At 36.3% G+C, this 26,821-nt stretch overlaps 1 protein-coding gene across 4 annotated transcripts in view; it reads right to left on the reverse strand.

The window, feature by feature from the left end:
- The window catches only part of VPS13A (vacuolar protein sorting 13 homolog A), a 253,560-nt gene that overhangs the window by 212,905 nt on the left and 13,834 nt on the right, over positions 1-26,821 (reverse strand). For all 4 annotated transcript variants that reach the window (XM_075560517.1, XM_075560518.1, XM_075560520.1 and 1 more), the window contains exons 2-13: positions 20,659-20,702; positions 19,375-19,417; positions 18,094-18,189; positions 16,142-16,243; positions 14,975-15,084; positions 14,431-14,490; positions 10,606-10,665; positions 10,309-10,389; positions 9,866-9,923; positions 3,828-3,955; positions 3,516-3,622; positions 2,711-2,882 (exon numbers count right to left, since the gene is read on the reverse strand). In XM_075560517.1, coding sequence (XP_075416632.1) covers positions 2,711-2,882; positions 3,516-3,622; positions 3,828-3,955; positions 9,866-9,923; positions 10,309-10,389; positions 10,606-10,665; positions 14,431-14,490; positions 14,975-15,084; positions 16,142-16,243; positions 18,094-18,189; positions 19,375-19,417; positions 20,659-20,702 — 1,061 coding nt within the window. The remainder of the gene's footprint in view (positions 1-2,710; positions 2,883-3,515; positions 3,623-3,827; positions 3,956-9,865; positions 9,924-10,308; positions 10,390-10,605; positions 10,666-14,430; positions 14,491-14,974; positions 15,085-16,141; positions 16,244-18,093; positions 18,190-19,374; positions 19,418-20,658; positions 20,703-26,821) is intronic.

Here is a 26,821-nt window from a genome sequence, read left to right on the forward strand (position 1 = left end):
GTATTTAGCCTAGCCATAATATAATCTCTTCCAAAATATTCAACAATTCTAAAAAAGCAGTTCTTTTACTTGATAAGACTAATAAAGAATTTTGGGGGGAACAGGGCACTGACCCACCCAAGGGAAGGGTATTGTTTCTTTCTTCCCAGGGAAAAAGGAAACAGACTTAAATCCGGTGTTCTGGGATGGGAATGGAGAGTGCTGACCTAGAGAAGGGAGCCAGTGGAGGGGCCTGAGGGTTCGGCCCCAATACCAGCTACATGGACAACTGCCCCTCCCCCAAGAAGAATTTACAAGATGGCACTTGAGCTGCAGCTAAGAGGAAGGGGGAGGAAGAGAGAGTGGAGCACATCCTGGCCCACCAGGCCTGGAGGACAATATCCCCACACAGAATAGGCAATGCACAGAGTGGAGCATATATGGCTGATCCCACTATTAGACACAATGTCCCTCGCTGACCCATGGCCCTATGAGGGACAACACTGATCCAGTCTGACCCTGTGACTCAGAGGCAAAACACTAAAGGCATGTGGCAGAGCAACTGGGGAAGCAAAGCAGGAGCTCCCAGGGAGTGCAAAGAATAGACTTTGGGGCCAGAGCATGGCACCCCACTGGACTTGACTGGAGGACACACCTAGAGGTCAAAAATCAGACCTTGATCTATTTAAAAGTTTTTCTTTTTAAAAAAATGTTTTAATTATTCTTCTCTGGGTCATTGGTTTTCTTGTCATCATTGTGTTCTCTTTTGTCGCTTTGTCTTGTTATGCCTTGTTTTTTAGTGCATATTATTATCTCTGCAGTTCTATCTAGATAAGATAGGCTGGATGAACAGTCTGGAAGAGAAAACAATGGGACCATGGCTCCAAGGTAACATGGGAAAGGGGGAGACCGGGTGGTGATGATGTTGACCAACCCAGGGACAAGGGAACAAGTGATCCAAAATTAGTGGCAAAGAGGGTGTGAGAGGCCTGGTAGGGATTAAGCAAGGGCAATGTAACTGAGAGAAATTACTGAAACCCAAATAAGGCTGAGCATGATAGTGGGACAAGAAGAAAGTAAAAAGAAACAGAGGAAAGAACTAGGAGGCAAAGGGTATTTATAGAGGTCTAAATACAGGCATGTACATATGTAAATATATCTACATATGAAGGTGGGAAAATAGATCTACATGAATATATTTATAGGTTTAGTATTAAGGCAGCAGATGGACATTGGACCTTCACTCAATGCAAAAACACTTTGTTCCATTAAACTGGCATTCCATGAAACACACCTTCCCAACATGATTGCTGAAGACAAATGTGTGCATAAGCACATGTGGTGAAGAAAACTGATGGTGCCCGGCTATCAAAAGATAAAAAGTCTGGGGTCTTAAAGGCTTTAAGATACATAAGCAGCCACCTAGCTGAGAAGCAACAAAGCCCACATGGAAGAAGCGCACCTGCCTAAGTGACCACGAGGTGTCGATGGGATCAGATATCAAAGAACAAAATATCCTACCACTGTAAATAAGGGTGAGTGCAGAATGGAGACCCAAAGCCCATCTGGAGGCAACTGGAAACCCTCTTACAGAAGGGTGGTGGGGAGGAGACAAGCCAGTCAGGGTGCAGGGTAGCAACAATGAAACATACAACTTTCCTCTAATTCCTTAATGCTTTCTCCCCCCTCCCCCACTATCGTGATCCCAATTCTACCTTACAAATCTGGCTAGACCAGAGGATGTACACTGGTACACATAGGAACTAGAAACACAGGGAACCCAGGACAGATGATCCCTTCAGGACCAGCGGTGAGAGTGGCGATACCTGGAGGGAGGGGGGAAGGTGGGGTAGAAAGGAGGAACTGATTAAAAGGATCTACATATAACCTCCTCATTGTGGGATGGACAACAGAAAAGTGGGTAAAGGGAGATGTCAGTGTAAGATATGACAAAATAATATATAAATTATCAAGGGTTCATGAGGAAAGGGGGAGCAGGGAGGGAGAAAAATGAGCTGATATCAAGGGCTCAAGTAGAAAGAAAATGTTTTGAGAATGATGACAGCAACAAACGTACAAATGTGCTTGACAAAATGGATGTATGTATGGATTGTAGTAAGAATTGTACAAGCCCCCGATAATTTTTTTTTAAAGACTAATAGAGAATTCTTAATACATACGATGTGAACAATTTCTCACAAAGACTAGAAATGTCAAAAGAATGAAGAAGTAAAGCAAAGCCTCTTAAGTTCAAGCAAGAGAAGGTACTAAAAACAAGAGCTTGCAAAAGTGAGATAAAGAAAAAAGAGAAACTTGAATGATAAGAGGAACCGCGTGGCTCTAAGAGTGCGCATGATACAAGCAGAAGACAGGACATTCATCTGATGGATGTAGAATCACACGGTAACAATAAGGGAAATGCAATGGTGACAGAGAACATACGGCTTCCAAACAGAGGAAGAGGAGTTTGGAATCAATGTAGAAAATAAAGCCAGACCATTTGCATGACCCCAAATCCTTCCGAACTGAGAACAAACTCAAATTTCAAAAACCCGTAGAATTTCACCAAAGCTTAAATGAAGTTAGATATATTAGTAAGAAAATATCTCTGTAAAACAGTTAACGAATGATTGGCCAAAATTATAATAAATAAATAGGAAGTGTTTTCAATAAAGGGATGGGAGCTACTTAGTACAAAAGATAGATATTTTTTTTTATTTTGAATGCAAACCTCCAAAGACAGGGCAATATCACTAGGTATCTTTTTAGTTGTTAACTTCTTTTTATATAGTTCCTTATATTGCTTCACTTGTTGTTTATGAGCTCTAATATGTTTCCATGACCACATCCGTAAGTGGGGACGAACATTTACTTCTAGGACACCATTTATAGCATAAGCCCACCTAGTTAAATAAAAAAAACAAACAAAAGCCCTACATTTAACATCAACAAAGCAATAGTATGAATTAGTATTACTTCTACTTTAATGAAAAACTTAAGTATAATAGAACCTTTAGTATACAAAGTCTAAGAAAATTATCTATTTTCTGAGCACTTGGTTTTTCCTAACTCTTTGCATTGATAATTCATTACTTATTAATCTTTCACAAGTAAACAAAGGCATTATCAATTTTGTTAAAATAAATACAACTTTATAAAAGTTTTCCCATTACATTAATTGGCTTAACTACTTTCTAAGGTAATTGTGGCTCCTAGAAACCAACATAACTGGAATAGCAGAAATACATAGCCTTCAGTGTGTTTGATGTGGAAACTTAGGGAGGGAGTAGGCATTGCTAAAAAATAAATTGGAGACTATATTTTAACAATTACGAAAATACCAACACATTTACAATAAATGAAAATTCCATTAAAGAGAATCCCATAAGTCAATGTCACTAACACTGTAAGTAAAAGCAGTCATGTGCATTCTAGGCACAAATCACCTTAAGACTACCTTTAAAAATATTTTATGATCTAAAAATTCATTTTTATTTTCTAGTTTTTAAATATTTACAACAGAAGTGACTGTTTACCATTCCCTTGCATGGTAGTGAAGAGGTACATCCGGTTTAAACTTCCTGTACGGCAGATTTTGAGTCATCCTATCAACTGATTCAAGAAGCTCCATGAGACTGAAATACTGGAGAACAGAAGAGGTAAACGCTTGTAAGTGCTTCCAAAAGTTGTGTCCAATTATGAAAGACAAAAGTAAAGTAAGTCAACACTTTTACAGGTTATATAACAAAAGTTACCATACAACATGTATTCTTGGAAAACACTCAAAAATCTTTAATTTTGTCTTAGTCAAACAATAACACAAATTAAAATCTCATTTTAAAAGTCACCTGTGGCTTATTAAATTCAATGGCTATGTCATGTAACTCAACTTCCAGATTTATTTTGGGGTCAGAAAAGTCAAAATCTGATCGGCGATTCATCTGAAGTTTGGCATTAGCAGATATGGGGCGAAATACTGGAAAATAATAAAAATTGAAAAACATTAAGTTATATTTCAAGAGTTTCAAAGCAGTAGCGGGATCAAGTTAAAAATACTTATTTTCTTTATACCTTGTCTACAGTTTACAGTGGTCCATACTGTCATGATTTGGTCATTGAACTATCTGCCACTTAATTAGCAATGAGGATGTTTTTATCTATTTTTACTAATCATTCAGTTCGTCTTCCTTACTAAAGCACAAGAAAGGCTAACTGAAAACCTCCCTCCCCCCAAAAAGCTAAGGACAAACTAGTCTTAACAAGTTATTTTTAATGAAAATACACAGTCCTAGGGAATTAATATATATTAGAAATCTTAAGGGGCGGGATTGTCTTTAACCACTGCACTGACTTCCATTATACAATTATAGCTTCTGGATATACAAGCAGGTTCTCTGTATGTATCTGTTCTCCATTTTAATTCTGAACAGGAAGAAAAAGTTTATCCAAGAGTAGCTGTTTGCCTCAACACAAAATGTAAGATAAATTCCTTTTAGCTCTTGGTACTTAGTACCAAAAAGAAGAGGCATCAAGAAGAGAGACCAGTGAAAGCAAAAGCTAGACAGGAAACCCTATTATATTATAAGATATATTTTATATAAAGATCATACATTCATCTTGTTTTAAGCCTATTCAAGGCCTCAAAACTAAATTTAAAACTCACTACCATCTAGATGATACCAATGAGAACCTACAGGACAGAGTAGAACTGCCTCTATGAGTTTCCACACTGTAACTCTTTAGAGCAGGGGGCCTCAAACTTTTTAAACAGGGGGCCAATTCACTGTCTCTTAGACCCGTTGGAGGGCCGAAGTATAGTTTAAAAAAAACTATGAAAAAATTCCTATGCACACTGCACATATCATATTTTGAAGTAAAAAAACAAATGGGGCAAAAACACCCGGCAGGCCAGATAAATGTCCTTGGCGGGCCACATGTGGCCCCATGGGCCGTAGTTTGAGGACACCTGCTTTAGTGAGTACAAAGCCTCATCTCTCTTCTGAGGAGTGGCTGGTGGTTTCGAACTACTGACTGCAATACGCAGTAGAACCTGTAACCATTATACCCCAAGGTTCCTTTCCCAAGGCCTAGAACTTATATATTTTCTTTCACACACTAAACATTCAAATATATATTTTTATTTGAATAGAAATAAATTCTCAAAATTCTACTCTTGCTTCAAAATCCCACCTTATGCTCAAGCAGAAGAAAAATAAATAAATCTAGAAGTGGGTGATGAAGTTACACAGAACCTAATAGAGGGATAATCACAAAACCAAGAAAACAAGCCACAACCAAAAATTAACTCCAAGTCCCTTTGAGAGATTGTCTAGCAACCTCAGAATATTAGAGAATTAAATCATCTGTTTTATTATCCAAGAAATCCGAAGTTCATAAGCATAGCTAACAAAAATCACTTCCTATTGAATTCTGAGAGAAAAAAATCAACCATAGCAGCTACACATGAACCTGAAAATAGCTGTAACCTAAAATCACTGCTTAAAGACACTAGTGTCACAAAAGACACTTTACTAAAACTTCACTCTCTGAGAAATAAGAGTCAAATTACAAGGAACATACTGGTCTTCCATAAAAGTTAAGAGAAAGCGCATCATTTAAAATATCCCCAAAGTATAATTTCTTTCTAAAAAAATATTTTAATCATAAAATTCCAATTCTCCATAGTAACAAGATATGAAAATATATTTGTGGCCTATAACATAGATTCCAGCATATAATAATATAGATCTATAGTACATAATGCCACACTTATATATAATCATCTTAATTAGAGTAAATAGCTATTCTTATAGAATACCATTAATATCAACTACTTGTACAAGTTAGCAGATTCTAGATATGTTTTGTTTCTACTAAACCACAAACATAATGTCCATATATGAACTCAGAAATGACACTGTTGCTAGTCTGGCAGGTACTTTAAATCAATTAAATTCAAACCCCTTACACAAGAAGTATCAACTTGTCCTAAAAAAACAGAATGGTAAACATTAGGAAAACAATAATATAATTTTTCTGGAAAACTCCACAAACAAAAGAAATTGATAGATACCATTATAGAATGCTTATTTCACAAAGGAAAAGATAAAAAGGGGAGATGTGAAGGGTAAAAGGGACAAAACAAATGAAGGCATGAGGAACAAAGAACTATTCATTAATATTGATGCTAACTCTCCTGATATCAGCTCTGTTTCATGGTGAACCCTGTAAAACAGGCTTTTACCATCTTCATAATCAAAGGTAAGCTCAAGTCCATTGTGTGGCTACTATACCACAATATCCTGTGGTGGTCCAAAAGGTTTGCATTGATTAATTTTTGGAAGCAGATTACCAGGTTTTTCATTAGGTTATCTGAAGCTGGAAGCGCTGATGAAACCTGTCCACCAAAGGTGCCACTTCTTGTATTTGGCACATAGCTTCTGTCACCCTAGCAACACCAAGTCAAAATGACAGCTACATGGTGGTATCCATCAATAGAAGGCAGATTCATTCTGCTGCATCTATTGCAGAAATGCTCTACGATTAACAATGAGAAAAATGCCTATGAATATAAATGGAAGGGTATAGAAGAGAAAGTTGATTGTGATGATGATTATACATCTTTTCTTGATGTGAATGAACTATTGAATTGTGAATGATAAGGTATGGTATGATATGTGAATTATATGCCAATAAAACTGTTGGAAGATAAATAAGAAAGAAATTACTGGGGCACAAGGGAAAAGACAATAAAGGTAAATACCAGTACAAAAATAACCCTGCAATAAGAGGAAGGGAAAAAAGGTACACACTAATCATTAAGTATATGCAAATAAAATTAAAATGAGATATCACTTCACATCCACTAGGATGGCTGTTTTGTTTGTGCGCTTGTTTAATGTAAAATGGCAAGTATTGGCAAAAACAAGGAAAAATTGAAACCCTTGTACATTCCAATGGGAATGCAAAATGGTGCGGTTATTACAGAAAACAATTTAGTGGTTCCTCAAAAAACAAACAAAATAATAGCCATATTTCCCAGTAATTTCACTCCTAAGCATACATCCAAAAGCCAGGATCCAAACAGTTACATGTACAACAATGGTCAAGCATTATTTACAACAACCAAATATGCAAACAACATAAGCCTTCAGTAACAGATGAATAAACAAAATGTAGTACCTACAAATGAAAATTATTCAGCCACAAAAAAACTCAAAATGTGTTGTGACATATTGTTCTACTGAAGTTCAGACACAAAGGGAAACAAAGTGTATGATCTCACTTCCATGAAATATCAAGAAGAGGTAAATTCAGAAAGTAGATGAAAGATGATTAAAGCTGTAGAGGAACCTACGGAGATTACTGATGATGATAAAAGAACTTTGGGGAAGACAATGGTGATAGCGGCACATCATGGGGAATATAATCACTTAAAAACGGAGTGCACTGGAAAGATGAGTATAGAAGATCTAAGGCATAAATCTGACATGAACAGTTAAAACTTTTGTCAGTTGATCCTCCCTCTGATGCATGCTGGACCTGATCTGATTTTCACCATTTTCTATAAATTTTGGTTTCATTGTTTTGTTTTTGTTTGTTCGTTTTAGGGTGTATATCAGAGGCGTTATATCATTGGAGGTCACACTCATGAAGTTGTGTTCTATGTTTATATGTTTCCATATATAGGAAACCCAGGACTGATGAACCCATAGGGACAGCAAGGAGAGTAAGGATTTTGATGGGGGCTAGGGTGGTAAGGAGGGTAAAGGGAGCAATGTCAAGGAATCCAGGAAGAAAAAGAATGTTTGGAAACTGACTGTGGTAGCAAATGTACAATTCTGTTTGACGTGCTTGAACTATGGAATGATATATGTATTAATTCCCAATTAATAATTAAAAAATAAAAATGGTTAAAATAGCAAACTGGTTATTGCATATTTTTTACCAAAAGTCTATATAACAGTATAAAACAATATTAGTTTGGTTGCTTGTTAAAAATATGGCTCCTCTTTCCCACAGGTTTCACTCTTAAGCTATATATAAGACGACACCATCTATCTGCTCTCTGGTTGATCTACTACCAGGCTACTCATCCTCTAGCTGCTAACAACTGTAAATTCTGGATGACTTCAACACATAACAATTCATTGCCAGGTGGCATGGTGTTTAATGAAGTCTTATTATTAAATGACATAGAAAAGTCACTCAGGAGGAAGGAATTTTGCTGCCTGGATCTAGTATGCTCATTCCAAAGGTTCCTGCAGTGGTATGGCTTCTCTAACACTCAGAGATGCTATCTTGAGGGCCAAGTTTCTACCGTGGGCAGCAGCAGCCATGAGCTTCCATCAATACACCGCTCAGGGAGTTCGTGGTGGAGTGACTCCAGTGAAACACTTCTCCATAATGTTCTCTAAAGAAAGGCTGTTCAAAGAGTTCCAAAAGGCGAATTCTCAGCAAGGTTTGTTGGGCGAGCACCACGGAGACTTTTCCAACAAACATCCTAGTGAGCCCTGACACACCCACTCCAATGAGGTCTAGACCAGGTCTTGAAGAAGAGATGCCCTTTTGGGGGACCTTAGGGAAGAGGCTGTGTCCTTGATCTGCTATTCCTATATTCTTTAGAGTTCTCTATATTTTACTAGACAAACCCTCATTACTCCAATCCTCTACTACAGTTTGTAATACTTTATATTAAACTTTCCCTATTCAAATTACTGTGGGGTTCTCTATCCTACTTGGAATCTGACTGGTATATCACGAAATGACCGAAAATTAAAGGAGATAAAAGTCAAACGGAAGGTAATGGGTTTGAGAAGCAGCAACACAGTCGAGGATAAATGACTGCATTACTTGAGAGAGAATCAAGGGAATAAAAACAAAGGAAATGATATTTTAAGAGTTGATACCAGACAAAACTCCATTCCCAGAGACTGGCAAACAGTGATTTTGAAAATAGACCAAATAGAGAAAGCATCACTGAAGCCAAGAAAAGAGAGACTTCCAGGACATATATTCTAAAGGTGAAAGTTGTCAGGCAGCCAAGTTTAAGAACTAAACTAGCATTCATTTTCTAAGCATGTTCAGAGGAGAAAAACAGCCCTTTTTTCCTCTATAATTTTAGTTTCTAATTTGTAATTACAAAAGGAATGCAATCATTTTAGGATATTTGGAAAATAAAAACATAAAGAAGACAAATTTTAAATTCACTTTTAAAATAGTAAGCTCACATTATATATTACAGCATCTAACCTTATTAAATTTATTATGTCCAAATGTTTTTATAAACATTACCTAATTGCTATTGCAGCATCCTTAAAAGAGATTTACTACAATTTATTTTTCTCTATTTAATTTAAATTAAAATTTATTTCTCTTTTTAAATTAACATGTAATTCATCTATCATATAATTGAATAACTTGCTTATATTAAGAAGTGCTGTGCAATCATTACTACAATCAATTTTCGAGTATTTTCTCCTTTCTTGTAATTATTGCTGTTGGTTTCCCATTTCCCCCAATCTCCCCTGCCAAATCCCTAGGTAAGCATTAATCCAGCTACTATCTCTATAGATATAGAATGCACATGCAGAAATATATACCAAACCAAAAGAAGAAACAAGGAAAAACCAACAATAATTAATATTCTCTTTTATTGGACGCTTTTTTATATAATTTTGATATGTAGCTAAGAGTTTCCCAACCATGAACTACATGTAAAAGAACTGTTTGAGGGGAGGGGCGTTGTTTTGCTTCTGTATAAATTACAAACAAATTTAAGTTCATAAGAAAAAATTAACATTAAACATAATAATGACATAACAACCAGTTAATTTTAAATCTGATTATACTTACTACTTTTTTAAATTTTTTGAACTGTACTCACCAAAATCATAATCTTCTAGACTATTATTTTCATTAACAATGCCATTCTTCATACTATCCTATTAAAAGACAAATTGCTTTTATTTATATCCATGCCAATAAACCTTTATTTTAAAAAATTCTATTATATGCAATTAAAATGCTTAAAAGAAATTTACAATGATTCAAACAGGAGGATTTGGCTATGGCAAAATATTAAAGTTAGTAAATAATGTCTCATAAAATTATTATTATAAAATGTTAAATGGGCAAATAAAATTATTCTAAAAGAATGTTTTAAGATTTAAGCATTTATACATATATGTAAGACCATAGCCATACATTTTTTTAAATTCTAAGAGTAGATTCCACTTTAAAAACTGGCTATAGTTTTAGATCAATGGCAATAAATGAAACCTTATATGAAATAAAATGCAACCAAATTAAACATAAAAATTTACTTACCAGTGATTCATCATAACCGTTATGATAAAACATCGGAGATTTCACATTCCAATAGGCAAAGAGATTATCCAATCGTACTAGCTGAAAATAAATCAAGCTTATTACATCTTATTTTCCTTTCTCTTTGAAGAATTTGAACATATTTTTTGAAGTTTCAATTAATTAAGCAAGTCCTATGAGAGTTAAGCAAATATATCTAATTCACATAATTTCTTCTCTACATATTATCAACTATATTTCTAAAAGGTTTTGTTTCATCGAGGACATAGGTTGGCAAAACATAGCTGTAAATTTTACCTTACGAAATAGTTTCTCAGTTTCATTATGTAAACATGGACTCCAATCTTGATCAGTAGTCTAAAAAGAAAAAAAAGCAGTAAAATATCATTTACATTTTAACGGCAGAGTGAAATCACATCTATCATGTCCTAGCTCATGTTCCCATAGAAATACCCTTAAAAACATCATTCAGTCAAAAAAAGTAACTGACAAAAAGAAAGTACCTTTGAGAAACCCTGGTTATATATATGTAGGGCTATTAACTGCCAGGTCAGCAGTTTAAAACCACCAGTCTCTCTGTGGGAGACACATGAAGATGAGGCCACTACTACTGTAGAGAGGTGGCCTTGGGAACGCATGGGGGCAGCTCTGGGTCACTGTGGGTCAGAATGCCATGGGGGCAAGTGAGTGTGGCTTGAAAGGGTTATGTCAAGAAAGGTTAGGGGGGAAATGGGAGCTAATAATGGTGAATATGAGGAGGAAGAAAATGCTCTAAAGGTGTGGTGATGATTGCACAACTCTTTTCAGTATGTTTAGACCACTCAGATGACAGACAGTATGTGTAGGATATGCCAATAAAACTGTCAGATTTCTACCCAAAAAGAATCTGCTGTAATAAAACACTGAATCAGGAACATGAAACAAATTTGTTACAAAATGTAAATGTTAATCAACTTTGGTTTTCTTTGCTTGGAAGTGAATTGACAAACAAAATGAAACAAGCAAAACTCTTTCAACCAAGCTAAAGAAAGGACAGAAAGGACAGAAGTCTGTAAGCCAGTCAGTAAGTCTGCTTTTAAATACCCAGTTCCTAGCAGAAAACAAAAGCAAGCAACTACCATTCAGTGTCACCATAAATATTAAATACACAGTACACTGGTAGAGCATGGCAGGAACATCAAACTCTTGAGGTGTGATGGAAGAAGTGATGGCTAACTTAGACATACTGCTCTAGTAGTATGGTAGTTATGCACTTGGCTACAAACCCCAAAAATAGAAGTTCACCAAACTCTCCTCAGATGAGAGATTTGACAGCCTGTTCTGTTAAGATTACAGCCTTAAAAAAAAACCAAACGAGGTCATTCTACTTAGTCTATAGGGTCAATATGAGTCAGCGTCAATTAAACAGCAAGGGTTAAGGTAACCTAACCATATCTCATGAGCAACAATGACAAGCATACCTCAATTTACTTTGCTTTACTGCATTTCACTAATAACTGTGTTTCTTACAAATTGAAGGTTGGGGGCAACCCTGCAACAGGCATATCTATTATCGCCATTTTTCCAAAAGTATGCACTCACTTCATGTCTCTGTCACACTTTGGTAATGTTTACAATATTTCAAGCACTTACATAATTCTATTGGAAACTTAAGACTATAATGTATAGGTAAAACAACTTTGATATGCAGAGATTATAAAAAATTACAGGTAGTGCATATGTCATTTTAAAGCAAAACTACACTTTATTCTAAAAACAACAAAAAGTAACTGAGGGAAATAAGATCAGAATCTTATCTTAAAAAGATGACTTTCATTATAATGTGAAGAACTGAATGGATGCTCAAACTTTAACATCAAAATCACATGAAGGGCTTGTTAAAGCAGATTTTTGGATTTTAATTAGATACCCCAGAGTATCTAGTTTTTTCTTTCATTTTTTTTTCTTAAATTATTTTATTGGGGTTCGTACAATTCTTATCACAATGACTAACTCATTAAATACATCTGGACTAAGGGTCAAATTTCTTAATGACCAAAATGTAATGGTCAGAGCCATTGCTATGTTAGTAACCACTGACTTTCAAATTGACAAACCCAATAACTAATTCTCCATCCTGATTTTTCAACCAAACAGCAGCATCTGGCACAATTATCCCACCCACTGTTAACTGAATAATCTTCATCATTTAACTTCTCTTTTTCCCTTTTTATTTTCTTTTTAGTGAAAATATAGAGAACAGAACCTAGTTCCACTCCCAAGTTTCAAGACATAATGATCAGGGCAGGGTCACATTCTACACATTGCACCACAGTTTTTCCACTCTACTTGTTTTATATCCGTGTGCTGAAATGCCTGATCTCTAACCTTCTTGCATATACTTTGAAATAGCTGTTGAAAGTATTATTTACACACACACACACACACACACACACACAAATCCAATACTTAAAAAAAAAAACTAACTAAAAACTCTGTCATCAAGTCAATTCCAACTCCCAGCAACCCTACAGGACAGAGTATCACTGCCCCTGTGGGTTTCTGAGACTGTAAACTTCCAGGCGAATAAAAAGCCACCTCTTTCTCCTTTCAATATTCAAAGGTAACAAAATTTGGGGGCCAAATTGTTACTTAGTTAAAGGTGACTTTGGAGGGTAGTTTCAATTCAAGGTTTGAAGAGCAATTCAGGATCACAGTCCTTGGTACTCTACTAGTCTCCAGTAAATCTGGGTTAAATTCAGTAAATCTAGATCAAGAATGTGAGTTCTGTTCCACATGTTATCTTCTTTACGCAAAATCCACTGATTGTGTTCTGCAGTCCAGTTCTTTTCTGATTCTTCGGAATCCTTCTTCATTTTTTTTTCTTTTTTAGCTTTTGGTAGAATGTCTTAAAAAGAAATCTTACACAAAAACCCAAGAGGTACAAATGAAAGCATGAAATGAAGTATTAGACAACAGTTAAATTGAATAAATGTGGCAAACACAGATGTTAAACAACAAAAACAGGAAAAACACTGAGCCAATTTCTTAAAGCATCATGCAAACCACTCATGTAAACTCTTAAAAATCTAGTAAACAATAACTATAAAATTTCACAAACCTAAGATGTTTGCTTACAGGGTGGGAAAATAAATTAGAGTACAGAACAAAGGAATTTCAACTTTATCTGTAACATTTTATTCCTATAAAAATATTCACAACCTAATCCAAATGACAAATTTAATACAGTCCATCCTGGATGTGAGAACATGAGTCCTGCTTATACAATTCAAATTCTTCTATTTCAAAATTAAGGAAGTATGCCACAATATTAATAATGGTAGTAAGAAAGTATTTTGTTTCTTTTTGCTTTTTATAAGTTACCAAAATTTCTTAAACAAATATACTCAGAGGTCATTTTTGTGATTATTCATTTAAAATTCTGAGATGGATATTTTTTAACATGAGCAACAATATCTACATCATAATTATCACATAAAAGTAGCCCCTGGTATCTAAAATTGAATTTGGTTATCAACCATTTTTAAAAATATGAAACTGCATACTCTCATTCCAATGCACTGGATGTTTTTTTTTGTATCAATCCTGTATAGGTACCTATTTCTGCTGGTGGGATATATAATACACTAACTATATGTATCCAAAGACTACAAGGTAGAGGTGGCTTCAAAAGTTTGAGGAAAAATCCCATTATTTCTCAATTTGATTTTTCTATGAACATTTTGAAGCCCTTCATTCTATATCCCTACTGCCAACTAGTCGAATCTAGCTCGCAGTAACCCTATACCACCGAGTACAACTGCCTCTTTGGCAGTTCACAGGGGTCCCCCAATGAAGGAGCAACGAAAATAATTTCAAGGGGGGGAGGGTCACCACAACACGAGGAACTGTATGTATGAAAGGGTTGTGGCATGAGGAAGAGGGAGAACCATTGCTCTATGGGTTTCTGAGACCAAAAATATTCACAGGAGTAAAAAGCCTCATCTTTCTCCCAAGGAGCAGCTGGTGGGTCCAATTCATAGCCCACTAAGCCACAAGGGCCGTATTCACACTATACAGAATCTTTAACAAAACTGTGTTGTAAATTAAGTGTTGTTAAATTTCTTGTCATAAACAAAGTACCTGCAAGCTGAAATTTTGAAGGGAAATACCAAACGACAATGGGTTGTCTCGATTTGTGACCTAAAGAGCAAAACAAAATAAAATTTACTCCATTTTCAATGTATCAGTGGTGGAAAATAAGACTTCAACTACATTAATACTTTTCAGTTTACAAATACATACTGTAAAAAATGATTGACCCTCACAACAGCGACAGAAAACAATGTAGAGAGAGCAAATAGCCTATTCAAGATCAAATTACTAGTTTAAATCTCTGCTGACTCCTAGACCAATGCTTTTTACCAGAGGTAAATCAGGTTTTACATCATTTTTAAATAAATAAGTGCTAAATTCAAAGTTCTTATCAAAGAGAGTAAGAAAGGGATTTTCTATAATCACCTTATACCTGAACATTTTAATACAGTTTAATCAAGCATAAAAGATTCCATCATCAGTATCCACCTCGCAGCATCTCATAGATTGACCATAACAGAACACTTGTCCATAAACATTAAAATAACCTCCATGAAACATAAAAACAACCACCATCAAACAAAATACTTACATCATCCTCATAGCGAATATGGATGCTGGAAACTTTTACTTGAAGGTTTTTTATGATCTGAGTAACCAATTTTTCTACAAAAGTGTCCTGTCTCTCTTCCTTATGTTGTTCTACAATTACAAATATTCTTTTAAAACATGAAGAATTAAAATATACTCTATAAATATTTATACATGGAATTTCTTATGCTCGCACACACACACACACACACACACACATATGTTTTGTTAAAAGAAATGAACATATTTGTAAATACGACACTGACAGTATGATTTCCAAAGTTTGTTATACTATGAAAAGAGACTAAATGCGTTAACTTTTTAAAAGATATTGGTGTTAAATTTCAAAATTTTTCTTTTGGTTAACCATGCTTAAGATGGCAAATAATAGCTGTTGCTAGAAAATATGTTCAAATTAGAAAAGGTATTAATAGCACAGTAAAGGAATCTCTTTAAATTAAAGGTAGCATCATACATTGTCTGTGGTTCAGGGTATAAAATAATTGAATACACTCCTTCTCCCTGGTGGATACAAAATTAGAACTTAGAAGGTCTTCTCCCTTCTTTTTTTGCAAATAAGGATAAAGAAAGTTAATCTCTTTTTCATTTTCTGAAAACAATATTAACTACCCTTAGCTTCAAGATTGGCAAGGGGAAAAAAGATTGCCAAGGAATATGAAATATAAAATATTAAGGTTGCTATATTTTTTAAGGATAGCCTTTGGTAATGTAATATATATACATATAGACAGCACTACCATGAGTCAATGCCAACTCACAGAGACCCTATAGGACAGGACAGAGCTTGCCCCTGTGAGTTTCTGAGATCCTAACTCTTTACAGGAGTATAGAGCCTTGTCTTTCTCCCATAGCAATAACTAATTACTATCTTTTTCCGTATTAAAATGTGCTAATTATAGTTAGCGACATTCTACTATTTTTAATTCAACTGGCACTAGAAAAAAAATTGATGAAAATATTAATCATATGTACCTAGAATGCAACTGTGGATGACTGAGAAGTAGATGACTATATTTGAGTACACAGCATAAGTGCAGGAAGAGGAATATGCATAATCTTTGAATCCCATCAATACTAATAAAATCCTTTGTTCCATAAATTCATTTAGTCAGTGCCATTTATCATTACTATATACTGTATTCTTTACCTTGATCGGCTACTTTTTGTTTTGCTTCTTCTATTCTTTTAAGTTCCTGTTGCTTTGCTTCCAGATTTTGTTTTTCTTCTTTTAGAGGATCATATTTAATAACTATAAAGTAAAAAATATGTATTATTTTAAACTTAAATATATTCACTTCAAAATTCTTTAAAATAATCACTAATCCAAAGTCTAAAATACTGAGTAAAAACCAGTTTTACTGGAAATACCAATTAAAAAAATTAAATGCCAATAAAACCAGTTTTACTGGAAATACCAATTAAAAAAATTAAATGCCAATATTTGAAAGACAAATATTAAATGTTAAAAGTTCCCCAAGAGTACTTAGGAAAAAAATATATTATCAAATATAAAGATGTTTTCCCATATATATGAGGATGGGGAAATAGATCTAATTGTCTACATTTATAGGTTTAATATTAAGGTGGCAGAAGGACCTTGGGCCTCTACTCAGGCACTCCCTCAATGCATGAATACTTTCGTTTATTAAATTGGTACTCTATGATGCTCACTCTCCCGACACAACTGCTGAAGCCAAAGTGGGTGAACAAGTAAATGTGGTGAAGAAAGCTGATGGTGACCGGCTATCAAAAGAGATAGTGACTGGGGTCTTAAAGGCTTGAAGATAAACAAGCGGCCATCTAGCTCAGAAGCAACAAAGCCCACATGGAAGAACACACCAGCCTGAGTGAGCGAGTGATCCCAAAGGGATCAGTTATCAGGCATCAAAGAACAAAAAATCATCATATCATTGGCTGCACACCTCCATGATAGGATCGCTGAAAACAAATGGGTGCATAAGCAAATGTGGCGAAGAAAGCGGATGGTGCCCGGCTATCAAAAGAGATAGTGTCTGGGGTCTTAAAGGCTTAAAGATAAACAAGCGGCCATCGAGCTCAGAAGCAAAAAAGCCCACATGGAAGAAGCACACCAGCCAGTGCGATCACGAAGTGCCAAAGAGACCAGGTATAAGGCATCATGCAAAAAAAAAAAAAGAATGTGTGTGTGTGTGTGTGTATGTATGTGTGTGTGTGTGTGTGTGTGTGTATATATATATATATATATACCACATTGAATAAAGGGGGAAGTGCAGAGTGGAGACCCAAGGCCCAAGTGTCGGCCAATGGAGATCCCCTCATAGAGGGGTTCAAGAGAGGAGATGGGTCAGTCAGGGTGCAAGGTAGTACCGACGAAGAACACAGCTTTCCCCCAGATCCTGGATGCTTCCTCCCCCCAACTACCATGATCCGAATTCTACCTTGCAGGGCTGGATAGGGCAGAGGTTGTACACTGGTACATATGAGGGCTGGAGGCACAGGGAATCCAGGGTGGATGATACCTTCAGGACCAAGTGTGTGAGGGGCGATGCTGGGAGAGTGGAGGGTGAGTGGGTTGGAAAGGGGGAACTGATTACAAGGATCCACATGTGACCTCCTCCCTGGGAGATGGACGGCAGAGAAGGGGGGGCAGGGAGACTCCGGATAGGGCAAGGTATGACAAAATAACAATCTATAAATTATCAAGGGCACATGAGGGAGAGGGGAGCGGGGAGGGAGGGAGGGGGAAAAAAAGAGGACCTGATGCAGAGGGCTTAAGTGGAGAGCAAATGCTTTGAGAATGATTGGGGCGGGGAATGTATGGATGTGCTTTATACAATTGATGTATGTATATGTATGGATTGTGATAAGAGTTGTATGAGTCCCTAATAAAATGTAAAAAAAGAAAAGGGAAAAAAAAAAGAAAGAAAGAAAATGATTAGGGCTAAGAATGTACAGATGTGCTTTATACAATTGATGTATGTATATGTATGGACTGTGATAAGAGTTGTATGAGCCCCTAATAAAACGTTTAAAACAAAATAAAAAAATAATAAAAAAATTTAAAAAAAGATGTTTTCCATCTACCAGAAAAATCTTTATAATTAAATTCAATTGACTTACTAGAAGAAGGCACGATGAGTAAATAGATTTCCTCCAACACTGCTTCAACTGGTTGTGTATAAAGATTTTTCCATGGTATAGTAAGACTAAGATTACCTGTATTTAAAGAAAAATAACAAAAATATTATTCATTCCACCTGTACCTACTGTCAACCTATTTTTTGCCTTTATCTTCATGAACTCAGAAAGTTTATAGAAACCATTTTACAAACAAAATCAACTAACCTTTGTTATGATGCTCTGAGCTTACTTTTATCAATATCGTTGGAAAACTTAATAAATTATATTATAAATATTAATCGGTTTGTTTTATGGCTCCCAGAGAAGAAAAATGAAGTTTTCTACTTCTGTAAACATTTAGTCTCAGAAACTCACAAGGACAGTTTTACTTCTCCTATAGGGTCACTATGAGTCAGCATCGACTTAATAGCACTGAGTTTAAGTTCCAGCAATAGGTTAGTCAATTGGAAATGGGAGAAATGATAAAAGGTCAATGTAGAACACCTTCATGACGAGATACCAGAAACCCATGGTTAAAAATCTCACACTGAGAACAGTATTTCTACATATAATGCCAATTCAAAGAAAAACAAACTATCTTGATTTCTTAAAGAAGGGTACCTTACTGTTAAGGACTGAATTGTCTTTTGTCTAATGATCTTTTCAATATTTAATATCTCAATATATAAAATATAAAGCTGTAACGTGATTCATGAAATATCACTGACAGGTCATTATAAGTATTTACAATCTTATATTCTATTTGTTTAATCAATATACTTAAAACATAAGCAACACTGGGAAAATGACATCAAATGCAGAATGGGATGTAGCAGTGTTTCCTGGAAATCAAGAGAATTTCCAGAGCAGAGACCAGCTTTCAGATTGGCCCCTAGGTACGGTTCCAGAATGATAGAGACACATACTCCTTATTCATGACCCATCAGAACAGGATGACAATAACATAACTAGTGAACAACTTAAGAGACTAAGACAGTTAAGCTCTATAGTAGATATGATTATATCACTTTGGTGGTTAACAATATTAAAAAAATTTTTCTACATAATAAGATTTATAATGTCTTAGCATCAACTCCTTGCTCAAAGGATAGAGGGACCCCACAATATTTTTCAAATGCATAAATAAGCTCTACTTAGGAGCATAAAATCATTCCCCCCATGCTAAGAAACATTAAAAAGATCATCCTACAGAGAAATTAAGCATTTTATTCTGGTTTCATGTCCAAAAAGGATGGCATTGAATTAACAAATATGGCTTACCTATATGGCCAGCTTTAACTTTAAATGGTACATCCAGTTGATGCTATGGAGAAAAGAAGCATTCACATAATACACACATACATACATACATCATTACATGCATAGTTCAACAACCTATGTGGCAATTTTTCTTTCCAAAATTATTTGAAGGATATTTGTAAATAAATGTATTCTTTTTACCATCAACACTTATTCATATGCCATGTCGTTATGCATTGGGCCACTAACCATAAGGTCAGCAATTTGAAACCACCCGCTACTACACATGAGAAAAATGAGCTTTTCTACTCCCATAGTTATAGAGGCAGAAACTCACAGCCCAACTTCTACCCAGTCCTACAGAGTAGCGAGGAGTCAGTATCAACTCAAAGGCAGTGAGTTTGAGTTTTTAGTACATGCATATATAAATTTCCCACATTATTCTCAAATGCATAAAATTCAGAGAAACTCATCCTAACAATAAATAAGGAAACTAGTTCCATAGTAACACTAATCACAAAAGCTAAACCCACAAAGAAAATTATCACTTTGAAATTTAAAGAGAAATGGTGGGTTACTAGTTGGATTGCTAACTTCAAGGTCAGCAGTTCAAAACCATCAACCACTCCAAGAGAGAAAATGAGACTTTCTACTCCATTAAAGATGTACAGTCTTAGAAAGCCACAGGAGCTGTTCTACCCTATCCTATAGGGTTCTGAAGAGTCAGTGAGTTTGGTTTGGTTTTATATTACTTTGATGTGTTTGCCACATGTTGACCACTTACCTGTTGATGGACAGTGTGTTACTTCCTTCACAAATTATTCATAAAATGGCTATGAGGGGAAGAGAGCAGGGAAGGGAGGGAAGGAGGAGCTGATAGCAATGATGACTGTATAAACCCACTCTAGGGGAACAAATAACAGAATTGTAGGTGAATGGATACATTGGATGGTATAAGAAAGGACAAAAATGGGGGGGTGGACAGGAGGGAGGTGAAAAACGAGAAGCTGATACCAAGGGCTCAAGTAGAAAGCAAATGTTTTGAGAATGATGGTGGCAACAAATGTGCATATGTGCTTGACACAATGGATGGATGTATGGATTGTGGTAAGAGTTGTACGAGCCCCCAATAAAATGATCAAAAAATAAATAAATAAGTAATAAAATGGGGGAAATTTCACTGTCAGTTTGAGCTTTTAGAGCGATTACAACTCTACTTTTCAAAATTCATATTCTATAAAAATTGTTTTCAAAAACATTTCTTAAACTTATGTGATATGACAATGTAACATAATCAAAACTCACCAAGGCATTTTCTTTAATTTTAAGGTTCTTGAGGGAGACAGCTCCTAAAAAAAGATTATTTTAAAATGTAATTTAAAATATTAAAAGTAAAAACATTTTTAAAATATTTAACATTCCTAAACTTAATGCTAAGGAAAAACTGTAAAGAATATACTTAAGAGAAAACAGGATCAATATATTACTAGAACATCTTCATTCATTAACACAGTCTAAAATAGTACATATGGCCACCACAATTTTTACTTAATGTTTTCTCTACTGTTGTTAAGTTATAATGTCAATGAATACAGATATTACAATCAAAATGTTACCAATTAAATTATGCTTAGCAAAATAATACACAAAAAAGTTAGTATACAAGAAACTATTTTTTATATACCAGGAGTGAATAATTTGCTCAAAAAATAAGCAGAGACCCACAACCCATCTGTAGACAATGGGCATCCCCCTCACAGAAGGGTCAAAAGGAAGGGATGAGTCAACCAGACTGCAATATAGCACTGATGAAACACACAATATTCGTCTGGTTCCTTGGGGCTTCCTCAACCCCCACCCCACCCCACCCCACCCACACACACACTATCATGACCCAGCACGAGATAGGAGCTCAGGATACATGGAATCCAGGAAGAGGAATCGGAGTAGAGATACCAAGAGGATAGGGAGAAGGTAGGGGCAGGAGTGTAGGAAGGGGGAGCCAATCATAGTGATGAACACATAACCACAACCCCCCCACCCACCCACGCCTCCTGGGGAATGAACAGAAACCATTGGAAAAGGGAGACAGCGATTAGTGCAAGACATGTAGATAATAATTTATAATTTATCAAGGGGTCATGAGGGTAGAAGGGGAACAGAAAAAGAGGAGCTGATACCAAGGATTTAATAAAGTGTTCAGAAAACGATGGCAACATATGTACAAATATGCTTGATACAATTGATGTATGAATTGTTTTGATGTATGAATTGCTATGAGCCCCCAATAATGTATGAATGATGTATGAATTGTAAGAGTCCCCAATAAAATGCTATTTTCATTTTAAAAATAAAATAAAAACACATATTACATGATCTGTATAAGAAAAACTATAAAACTCTAGCAAAATATTTTAAAACATGTAGAAATGGAGAGATGTTCCATGTTCAGAATTAAAACTATTATTAATTTGCCAGTTCATCCCAATATGAACTACAGCTTCAACACAATTCTAATCAAAATCTTCACAAGTTATTAAAAAATCAACAGAACAAAGAGCCTAGATATAGACCATCACACGTGCAAAAAAATTTTGAGGCAAAGGAACAAAAGCAAATCTATGAAAAACGATCCATTTTTTCACAAATAGTACTAGAACAAATGGGCACCTACATGCAAAAATTAAATCTAGACTCACTGCCACCATCAGTGCCAACTCAGTGACCCCACTGGGCAGAGGACAACTGCCTCTGTAGGTTTCCAAAACTATAAATCTCAACTGGAGTAGAAAGCGCCATCTTTCTCCCATGGTGGTGTTCAAACTGCTGACCTTTTAGTGAACAACCCGACACATAACCCACTACACTACCTAGACTCACAATCTGGACACCGACCTGACATTTGTCGAAAAGTTTAATTCAAAATGGATCATGGACCTAAATACTGGCAACAAAATTATGTGGAAGTATAGGTACCACTGAGTTTGGTGAAGAGTTTTTAGAAACAACACTACTGGTTATGCGCTAAAAGAAGAAAACAATTTAAGTTGGACTTCTTTATAATTAAATACCTCTGTGAGGAGAGCCCTGGTGACACAGTGGGTTAAGTACTGGGCTGCAAACTGTAAGGTCAGCGAGTCAAAAACAGCAGCCACCCCTCAAAAGAAAGATGAGGCTGTCTGCTCTCAAAGACGAAGTCTCTGAGACCCCAAGGAGCATTGCTGCTGTGCCCTACGGAGCTGCTCTGAGTAGGGATCGAGCGGTGGTTTTGGTTCTCTAAATGATAATATTCAAAGAATAGACAAAGCACACATTAGGAAACAATATTTGGAAACAAAAATTTAATAACATGTGCGTGTATCTAAACTACAACCCACACCTCCATGTACCCACCCCTCCCCCAAAAAAACCTCTTAAAATTTAACCAAAAACAATTCATTGCAAAATGGGAGAAAGCTCTAAACAGTCACCTCATAAGGAAAATACACAGATGTCAAATATGCATACAAGTAGATGCTTAATATCATATGTCAAAGGAGTCCTGTTAGCATACTGGGTTAACTGGTGGGCTGCTGGTCACAAAGTACAGTTCAAATCCACCAGCCATTTCACAGGAGAAAGATGAAGTTGTCTGCTCCTGTGAAGATTTACTGTCTTGGAAATCCTAAAGAGTTCTACTCTGTCCTTTAAGGTCAATAGAGTCAGAAATCAACTTGATGGCAGTGAATTTGGGATTTTTTGGTATCCTATGGCATCGTTTTTACACGTGGGGCTATAATCTGCATGGTTGGCAGTTTGAAGCCAACAGCAGCTCATGGCTTTTAAATTCCCATATACAGTTAGTCTTGGAAACCTACAGAGGGGCATTGAGTCAGCACTGACTCAATGGCAATGTTCGGTTTGGTCATTAAAAAAAAAAAATCACTGCCATCAAGTCAATGCAGCCTCATAGCAGCCCTTTATAGGACTGAGTAGAACTGCCTCTGTGAGTAGTGAGACTGTAATTCTTCACAGGAGTAGAAAGCCCCATCAATCTTTGCTGGAGTGCCTGATAGATTTGAGGCAGTGAAGACCAGCCATTATCAGGGGGAAAGTGGGGAGGTACAAATGAGTAAGTGAAACACCAGGAATTTTGACCACAGTAAAACTATTCCTTTGATACTGAATGGATACATGACATTAGTGCCAAAAAGTGACTTCAACATAAACTGTGGATGTGAATTAATAACAATCTATCAAACTCTATCATAGTAACAAATGTTATCATACTAACTAAAACCAAACCCAGTGCCATGATTCTGTCTCATCGCATTAGATACCAGTGGTTCTCAACCTTCCGATTGCTGCGACCCTTTAATACAATTCCTCAGGTTGTGGTGACCCCTCCAACCAAAAAATTATTTTGTTGCTACTTCGTCACTGTAAAATTGCTACTGTTATGGATCGGGCAACCCCTGTGAAAGGGTCATGACACATAGGTTGAGAACCTCTGCTATATGCAGTTTTCCAGCCTGCAAATCTTCATGGAAGTAGAGAGCCATCTGTCTTCAACAGTGTCTGGTATATTTGAACTGCTGACCTAATCAGGCAAACTGGGAAGGAAGAGGAACTCCAATATATACTCAATTTCCTGTAAGGATGACATTAAAATTGCTTCCTTTAAATTCCATTTAAAATAGCCTGAAAAAAATTTAGTGAAGTGTGTGCGTGAAACTTACATTCTAAAAACCACAAATTGTTGAGAGATCTAAGTAAATGGAAAGCTATCCCATTTTAATTAACCAGAAGAGTGAATATTGCTAAGATTGCAATAATTTCCAACTTAATAAAACACATACACAATATAATTCTTATTAAAAATCAAGGTGTATTTTTCAAGAGAAATTTGCAAGCTATAAGCCAAATGAAAATGGAAGAAATCAGAAGAACCAAAACAATCTACCATATATACTCATGTATAAGCCGAGTTTTTCAGCACAAAAAAATATGCTGAAAAACTGGGGTGCGGCTTATACACAGATCAGTGGTACCCCAGTGTGGTGTAAAATCTCGCTGGGGCCCCGAGGTAACTAGACAAGCGCCTGTTATCTCGCGGGTGATAGCCATTTCTCCGCTGTTCATTCAAAGCCCCACTGACACTGCAGGGCTAACCAATCAGAGCCGTCCTATGACGTGAACTGCACCAATTTGCAGAAGCACCCGTAGTGATTCACTTACGCCTGCAGCTTAACTGGTAAGGATGTGTGGCTGCACTCCATCTCTCCCCTCTGGTCTCTGTGTTAATTCCCATCCTGGATCCCCTTCTCCCATGGACTCCCCCCACCTTCTCCCGCCTAACACGTCTGTGAAGGGGTGGGGGGGCAGAGAGATAGGCATTACCATGAAAGTTCTTTTCAAAGTCTTGTTTTTTTATCCTATTAGAAATGGGTACTCTTGAACCAAAACAAAAACGCCGGTCATATGAGGCTGGTTTCAAAATGAAGGTTGTGTCAAGAGCAGAAGAGAGCAATAACAGCATCGCAAGGAGGGAATTCTGTGTTGACGAAAAGCAAGTGAGAGAGTGGCAGAAAATGAAGGCTGACTTGGAACAGATTCCAAAAGCTAAAAAAGCTCCTCGTGGTTTAACGGCTTATTATGGGATTCGAGAGAGTGAATTGCATAAATGGGTTATGGAGTGTCGTCAAAATGGTTGCTGCATAACACACATGGGAATCCGCATACGTGCTCTACAAATGGCTAAGGATGACAAATATAAAGCACTAGGCATTGAAAAATTTTCGTCAGGATGGTATACCCGCTTCATGAATAGGTTTGGCCTACTATGTTTGAGACAAAGAACAAAGATTTCCCAGAAACTGCCACAAGACCTTGAAGAAAAAATTATGTCACTCCAGTCATTTATTATAAAACAAAGAAGGATTTATAATTATGACCTGGCAGATATTGGGAATATGGATGAAACTGCCATGACTTTTGATCTTCCAAGCAATAGAACTGTGGCAAATTTAGGAGAAAAAAACCTTTTTCCCAAAACCACAGGAAATGAAAAAAAAAACACTTTACAATTGTTCTATCATGTTTGGCTAATGGAACTAAGCTGCATCCTGTCGTTATTTTTAAAGGAAAGACCTTGCCTAAAAAGATCAATTTCCCACCAAGAATTACTGTGCGTGCACATGTTAAAGGCTGGATGGATGAAGACAGAAAAAAAAAATGTCTGGAAGAAATTTGGAACCAACGACCAGGAGCAGCCTTAAAGAAAAAGCCATCGTTACTTGTTTGGGATATGTTAGGAGCCCACCTATCAAATGACATAAAAAAATTGGCAAAACCTAGTAAAGTTACTTTAGCCGTTATTCCAGGTGGGCTTACATCTGTCCTGCAGCCTGTGGATGTATCTTTGAATAAGCCTTTTAAAGACCGTGTGCGAAGGATGTGGCATGAATGGATGTCATCTGGTCAAGCCGACTAACAAAAGGAGGGAATCTCATGAAGCCTGACATTGAGTTAATAGCAAAGTGGGTTCAAGATGCATGGGAAGGCATTCCAGAAGACATGGTGTGACATGCCTTGTAATGCTATGGATGGCAGTGAAGACTGCGCTTTGTATGAAAATGACAGCAGTGATGGTGATGACGGTGATCTCAGTGAGGACAGCGCCTATGATGACCTCACACCAGCTGAAGCTCTGCACTGGGATACGGATGATGATGAGGAATCCAGTTTTGAAGGACTGTAACTCTTTACATTTTAGCTTGGTTGCTGATTGAGCTCAGGGAATAGTACTCTTAAGGTATCATTGTTGAAACTTATTGTTTTTGTTGAATCTATTTTCCACTTATTGTGCTGGTTTACTAATGTTAAATGACTTGTTGTCCTTTATGTTTTTTATTTAAAATAAATTTTTAAATACATTACCCCACTGATGTCTCAATTCTTAGTAATTTTATTTTCATTTGTTTTGATAATTGAAACTCACCAATAGCTTCTGCATTTTCCACCCTAGGCTTATACTCGAGTCAATCAGTTTTTCTGGTTTCCCAGGTAATAATTAGGTGCTTTGGTTTATACTTGGGTCGGCTTATACTCGAGTATATATGGTATATAAAGAAGAGTTGGACACTGGAGACACAGTGCGGGAATTGCGCCTGGTGTGACCCCACCACACGGAGGCAAAACACTAACGGCGTGCAATGAACAGCAAAGGGAGCAGAGCAAGGAAGTCCCAAGGGAGTACCAAAAACAGACTTTGGGGCCAGGGTGTGGCACCCATCAGGCTCAACCAGAAAACAATCCTAAAGTTCAACAAAAAGACTCTGATCAATTTACAGGCTTTTCTTTTATTATCATTGGTTTTGTTGTTGTTGTTGCTTTGTTTTGCTCTGTCTTGTTTTTGTGCGTATTATTGCCTCTGCAGGTCTATCTAGAGAAGATAGACTGAATAAACAATCTGGAGGAGAAAACAACA

Source organism: Tenrec ecaudatus, chromosome 10 (assembly GCF_050624435.1).
Source record: "Tenrec ecaudatus isolate mTenEca1 chromosome 10, mTenEca1.hap1, whole genome shotgun sequence".
NCBI classification, from domain to species: Eukaryota; Metazoa; Chordata; class Mammalia; order Afrosoricida; family Tenrecidae; genus Tenrec; species Tenrec ecaudatus.